The sequence below is a fragment of the Octodon degus genome, unplaced genomic scaffold (genome assembly GCF_000260255.1).
Source record: "Octodon degus isolate 3935 unplaced genomic scaffold, OctDeg1.0 scaffold00015, whole genome shotgun sequence".
Classification (NCBI taxonomy): Eukaryota; Metazoa; Chordata; class Mammalia; order Rodentia; family Octodontidae; genus Octodon; species Octodon degus.
In genome coordinates, this window is record NW_004524591.1 from 25,259,004 (window position 1) to 25,265,504 (window position 6,501).

Genomic DNA, 6,501 nt, shown 5'->3' on the forward strand with positions numbered 1-6,501 from the left:
CACACACACACACACACACACACACACAACCATCACCACCACCTACCACACTTTTTCTTCCCTCTCTGGGAGGTCCTTTGCAGTGGTGCAATTACAGACCCATACAACAGTCCAAAGCCTTGGACACAACCACTTTTCAGCTCAGCGCCCTTCTACACCACTCCACCCCCACCCCTGAGTTTGTTATGGAAAAGGTTAAATCTTGTCCTGAGCCTCAGAGCAAGATCCAGGTAAAGCTGAGAAATGGGGGCTCTTTCCATTAAGGGGCAGGCCTGGCTCAGCAGCACCCTACAGGTGTCCCTCACCGTGCCCCACCCTTGAACCTGGGTGCATGGCAGGTGGTGGGGGTCAGGCTCCCTGAGGTGTCACCAAAGGAGGCTTCCCAGGGGGAGGGTGTCAGCTTCTCTATGGAGGCCAGTTCTTTAAGGGGACCTAGCTAGGGAAGGGAGAGGGCAATCTTCATTTAAATGCAGATACAGGCTTCTCACCTGGGACCGAGGAAAGTTTTTCCATTAAAATGCTAATGAAAGAACGAACTCCAACTCCAAATCCCCAGCTGTTGCAGGCTTCTTCCCTGCCCCCACTCCCAGCCCAGCTCTGCACGTCCCGTGTGATGGGGGGCCTGGACCCTGGAAAGAGATGACTCTTCCCTGTGTCTCTCCCAGCCCATGGCTCTTGCTGCTGGGGGCTTTGGACGGCTCTCTAGAGAAACTGCAGAAGGGACAAGTCTCCTTCCCTAAAGCAGTGAGCCTGTGGATGGCAGAGGTCGTTGAGGACCAGAGCCCTGGAGTCAGACCTCAATTATTCCATTTTTTGACTGTACATCCTTGGAAATTTTTCTTAACATCTCTGAATCTCATCTGTAAAACAGATAATACTACCTTTGTTATAGAGTTGATTGGGTAATTATATGTATGTGTGTATATGCAAGTATATTGCTATAGATAAAGACATAAAGCCTGAAATTAGTGCATGGCAGCTGTCTTTACTGCTATTGTAAATACAGTGAAGCAGACTCTTAGGGTCCCACATACTGCCTATTCCCTCAGCTGCCCTGACTGAAGGTTCCAGAAGGCAGCTTGGGCAAGGAGCACCCCAGGGCAAGCTCTGCCTTCTCGTCATCATGCCTCAGGTTTGTCCTTTCCTGCACAGACCCTGACGCTCTTAGATCTGAAGCCCAGCCGGGGGCCCATGTCTGGGGGCACCCAAGTGACCATCACAGGCACCAACCTGAATGCAGGCAGCGACGTGGTGGTGATGTTCGGGAAGCAGCCCTGCCTCTTCCACAGGTAACCACAGGACCCCTGGAGTGTGTCACTACCTGGGGCAGGCAGGGAGGAGCGACTAAAGGTGGGAACTTCCTGGCTGCCTTTTGGAAGTCCTCGCTGTTCCCTGAGAAAGGGCGCTGACTGGAGTAGAGCACTCTGGCTCATTGAGAGTTCTTCCAGGCACCCTTCCTCCACAGAGTGCAGCTAGAAGTTTGTGGAGAGCCTGTTCCTAGCACAGCACCTCTGCAGCTGCCACAGAACCAGCTGGGACTCAGAGCTGACTGGAGCAGGACCAGCACAGAGCCTCCTGGCAGGTGGCTTTCCCTCCCTGTGCCACCCTCCAGCCCAGCAGGGCATGCCTGACCTCCCAAGAGCTCCAGAAGATGCTTGGCCTGTGTATTAATCGCTTTTGAAACATCTCATTGCTATCTGTTTCTCAATAAAATTTTTTTAGAAGATGCCTGGCCTGAAGGCCTCTAGAGTGAGGTGCTCCTGGAAGGGAGTGGCCTGAAGTGGGACCAGCCCGGAGGGTGCTTTAGTAGTGTTAAAGAACAAGTTACCCTAACACCCATTAACCTGCAAGGAAGGCTTGGTCAGGACAGCCACAACAGGTGCAGAGTGGGGAGTGAGGACAGCAATGTGGACAGTAGGAGAAAGACAGCTCAACTCCAAGCACTGCCAGGAACACAGCTGGGGACCCCACAGCCAACCAGTAGCATGAAGATTCTGTGGGAGAACTGGAAAGAGGAGTTGGCAAGGGGGCATCCTGGTGGAGCTGACTTGGGATTCTTGCCAAGGAAAGGCTAGGGTCATCAGAAATCAAGGGCTTGGAGTCCTCACCAGACTGATTAGCAGGGTTCTTGGTAAAATATGGGGCTACATAGAACTAAAGGCCCAGGACTGCCAGGCCTATGTGAAGGGTGGGTCTGGGAGCCTGCCCAGAGCTCAGTCCAGGAGAGTCTCTGGTCCTGAGCAAGGTATCCAACCCAGTGCTTACTGTTTACCTCCGAGGAGCCAGATCCACATGGGGAGACTGGTGTGGCGCCAGAAGCACCGTCCTCTCCACATCCTGGGCCCCAGAGCTCTGCCTTCCCTCCTCCAGGCGCTCGCCATCCTTCATTGTCTGCAACACCACGTCCTCGGATGAGGTTCTGGAGATGAAGGTGACAGTGCAGGTGGACAGGGCCAAGATCCGCCAGGACCTGGTCTTCCAGTATGTGGAGGACCCCACCATTGTGCGCATTGAGCCGGAGTGGAGTATCGTCAGGTAGGAGCTACCTTAAGAGTACCTTCATGGCTCTGTGCCTCAGTTTCTCTTCCACAGCTCTCAGAAGCCAAGGAGAGTCCTGGGAGCTCAGTCACACTGTGGCAACAGATGAGCTGGGTTTGGCTCTGAACTCCCCCAAACTAGGCTTTCCTCCTGCAGTGGCTCCCTTATTCTGCCTCCATACAGGACTAACCTGGAGGCTGGGCTCTGACTTCAGGGCTGTGTCTCTCCTACCCACAGTGACAGGTACCTCACTATGGCAAATAGGGGTATCCTGGTTCTGCCTCAGGCTGAGGCATGAGGGAGGAGGGAGATCAGAGCCAACTCCCCTGAAGGGCAGTGTTTGGGTCTGCTGCCTTGCTTCCCTTAATGCCCATCATGAGGGCACTGAATTCCTAGACAATGGGCCTGTGTTGGATGCTGGTATAAAAAATCCTAATGAAGGATTGGGGCTCCTCAGTCATTCACCTGGGGCAAGTCCCAAAGTGGAAACCTTTTCTGCAATTTTCTGGGGATTTGGAAACCTGAGGTCTCTGGGGTCTCTGAGTGGGACTAGGGATATCTTACAGCATGTGTCTGCCATGGACTAGTCCAGGCAAGGGAGAGGTCTTGAAACCAGTGATGCCTGGGCCAAATCTGGCTGGTCACTTGCTTTTTAAAATAAAGCTTTATTAACAGCTGTCCTGTCCATTCTGTGAAGCCTCTAGTTGTTTTCTTACGGGGCTGGGCTGTCAGCTTGGCCTCCACACACTGTCCTCGCCCCGAGTCGGCTCAGTGAAAGATGCCACTGACATCTGGACATCACTCTCTTCCCCTTGGCTGCTGAGATGCTCATTCTTATTACCCTGCAATTGGCTTGTCATCCTTGTCCCCAAGAACATCATTGTGCTGTCTGGTTATCATTGTTCTTATTGTTAGAGCTCATCCTGATTATTATCATTGTTGCATCGGGCACCTTTGTTCCTACATTGGTATTCACGTGCCCCATTCTTTCCTCCCTGGCAGTGGAAACACACCCATCGCTGTCTGGGGCACTCATCTGGACCTCATTCAGAACCCCCAGATCCGTGCCAAGCATGGAGGGAAGGAGCACATCAATGTGAGTCCAACATGTTGTCTTCCCAAAGGGTGGGGCATCCCGGGCTCCCCTGCCCTCAGTCTGTGACCTCCTCAGTGCTAGGATGGTGGGCATTCCCAGCCCCTGTGAATATAGGCCTGGAGGTCCTATCACTTTCAGAGTTCCTGGGGTTTCACATCCCTACTCCTCCACCTTTGCAACCCTCTACTGCTCCCTAGCTTAGAAAATACCCTAGTCACTCCTAAACCCACCTGGAGTGAAAACAGAGTGCAGTGACAGCCAGAATGTAAGCTGAGTGCCCGAGTGCAGCACCCTCATCTCCGTGGTCCTGTGGAGATAGTTCCCTCATGGTCCTACGAAGGTCTCCCCTGATGCATTGATAGTTTCCAGGGAGACCCAGCACATATGGCGTCATCTTCCTCTCTGTCTCCTCCCCTAGATCTGTGAGGTTCTGAATGCTACTGAGATGACCTGCCAGGCTCCAGCCTTGGCCCTGGATCCTGAACACCAGTCAGACCTCACTGAGAGGCCTGAGGAGTTTGGCTTCATCCTGGACAATGTTCAATCCTTGCTCATCCTCAACAAGACCAACTTCACCTACTATCCCAACCCTGTGTTTGAAGCCTTTGGACCCTCAGGAATCCTGGAGCTGAAGCCTGGCACCCCCATCATCCTGAAGGTAGAGTGAGGCAGGGTAAAAGGCCTCTGCATGGAGAGAGAAGGTGTCCAAGCATGGAAAGAGGACACAAGATACAGGATGGCCCAATTTCAGGACTGGTGTCCCTTGCAGAGGTTGTGTGTAGAGCCGAGCACTCAATAGGCCTGATCTATCCAGGACAGGCAGGTCTACTGAGGCTACTGGAAGCCCAAGCTTTGGTCTCCAGTGTCCAGGAACCAGGTGGTCAGAGACTCATGTTGTGTCCTCCCGTGTACCTATTTGAAAAACACACCTTAAGTTTTCTTTGGAGTAGATTCCAAGTGAACTTTATCTTATAGGACAATTTGAATCAAGTGGTAATGACTGACCACAACTCTGTACTATATTGAGAAGGATTCTTTGCACTAGGGATAAGCTGAAAAATACTTTATTTATTTCCCACTGGAAGGGAGGATGGTTATATATACCCCATATTGGTCTATTTTCTGTTACTATCACAAAATATTTGAGGCTGAGTGTTTACAGAGAAAAGAGGTTTAATGAACTCACCATTTTAATTTTTAAAAATATTTATTTATTTAATTTGGTACGAGGTCTCAGTATGCAGCTCAGACTTATAGTGATCCTCCTATCTCTGCCTACCTACCACTGGGATTACAGGCATGTGCCACCATGGTTGGTTTCAGGGCCCGCGTGGCATGCAGTACCAGGGATCATTGTGCTTGCTGGACAAGAAGCACTGAGACCCGACCTATCTCCCCTGCCTGGAGCTCACAGTTTTTGAGGTTGAAAATCTAAATAGAGAGGTACTGACTTAGTGAGATGATAAGAGAAATCACATGGTGAGACAGGAAGCCTAAGGCAAGGAAGGGGAGGTCATGACCTCCACTAGGCCCCGCCTCTTAAAGATCCCATCACCTCTTACTGTCACTGCACCAGAACCAAACTTCTAATGGGAAGCCTGAGGGGACAAACCACATCCATACCAACGCCAGCTTGGCAGCTGGATAGGCTGTCCGCTATGAAGACACGGCAGCCACCAGGCACTGAGGTCATGGCTCTGGTGGGAATAGGTGTCTTCCTGTGTGTCCAGGGTAAGAACCTGATCCCACCTGTGGCTGGGGGCAACGTGAAGCTCAACTACACTGTGCTGGTCGGGGAGAAGCCGTGCACTGTGACAGTGTCGGATGTGCAGCTGCTCTGCGAGTCCCCCAACCTCATCGGCAGGCACAAAGTGATGGTGAGGCTGGCAGCACCCCTGCTTGGGAGGGCAGATGGGAGCTTCACTGGGTGAGCATGGCCCAGCCAATGCAAGCCGCTGGGGCCTCCGGCGAGAGATCCCAGTCCATCCCCAGCCGTCCACGCTGACAAGGGGAGGGACCTTGGGGAAGCTTGTCATGCGGCTGCTTAGGCACCAGCTGTGGGCAGCCTCCTGATGAGGATGACACGGGGATTCCCGAATAAGAGGACGTGCTGCCATCCGTCCCGCCCATGCCCCATGGGCCCTCTCCTCTATCTTCACAACCTGATGAGGCTCCTCCCTGCCAGTCACGTCCTCTCTCCTCCTGACTCCGTCCCCACTCATACCTCTCTCTTACCCCCTGTGTCCCCAGGCCCGTGTGGGCGGCATGGAGTACTCCCCGGGGATGGTGTACATCGCCCCGGACAGCCCTCTCAGCCTGCCGGCCATCATCAGCATTGCCGTGGCTGGTGGCCTCCTCATCATCTTCATCGTGGCTGTGCTCATCGCCTACAAACGCAAGTCTCGCGAGAGTGATCTCACGCTGAAGCGGCTGCAGATGCAGATGGACAACCTGGAGTCCCGCGTGGCCCTGGAGTGCAAGGAAGGTACTAGTAGCCTTCGTTGTCCCTGTCGTGCCCGTGTCCCTGTTGGAGTCTGTATGTACACTTGTGTGAGCATCTAAACAAAAAGCAAGGAAACAACCCAAATGCCTATCAAATGAGAAATGGATAAAAAAAGGTGTGTGTGTTTTTTTAAAAGGAATACTAAGCTATAAAGAAGGCTAAACTCAAGGCTTTTATAGGTAAATACATGCAGCTAGAGATCATACTCTTAAATGAAATAAATCAAATCTGCATGTGTAAATAGCTTATCGTCTCCCTAGTACAAGAAACTGAAAGAGTAAATAAGATCCAAAATCTACTAAAGGTATTGTGAAAGAGAAAGAAACTGCCCAGAAAGAAAGAACAAGGGGCCGGAGAGATGGCT

General features: G+C 52.2%; 1 protein-coding gene across 1 annotated transcript in view; it reads left to right on the top strand.

Annotated features, from left to right (window-relative positions):
- Window positions 1–6,501, top strand: part of Plxna4 (plexin A4) — a 446,676-nt gene that overhangs the window by 393,992 nt on the left and 46,183 nt on the right. The window contains exons 15-20 of the mRNA XM_004626540.2: window positions 1,153–1,289; window positions 2,371–2,535; window positions 3,541–3,634; window positions 4,053–4,292; window positions 5,365–5,511; window positions 5,885–6,119. Coding sequence (XP_004626597.1) covers window positions 1,153–1,289; window positions 2,371–2,535; window positions 3,541–3,634; window positions 4,053–4,292; window positions 5,365–5,511; window positions 5,885–6,119 — 1,018 coding nt within the window. The remainder of the gene's footprint in view (window positions 1–1,152; window positions 1,290–2,370; window positions 2,536–3,540; window positions 3,635–4,052; window positions 4,293–5,364; window positions 5,512–5,884; window positions 6,120–6,501) is intronic.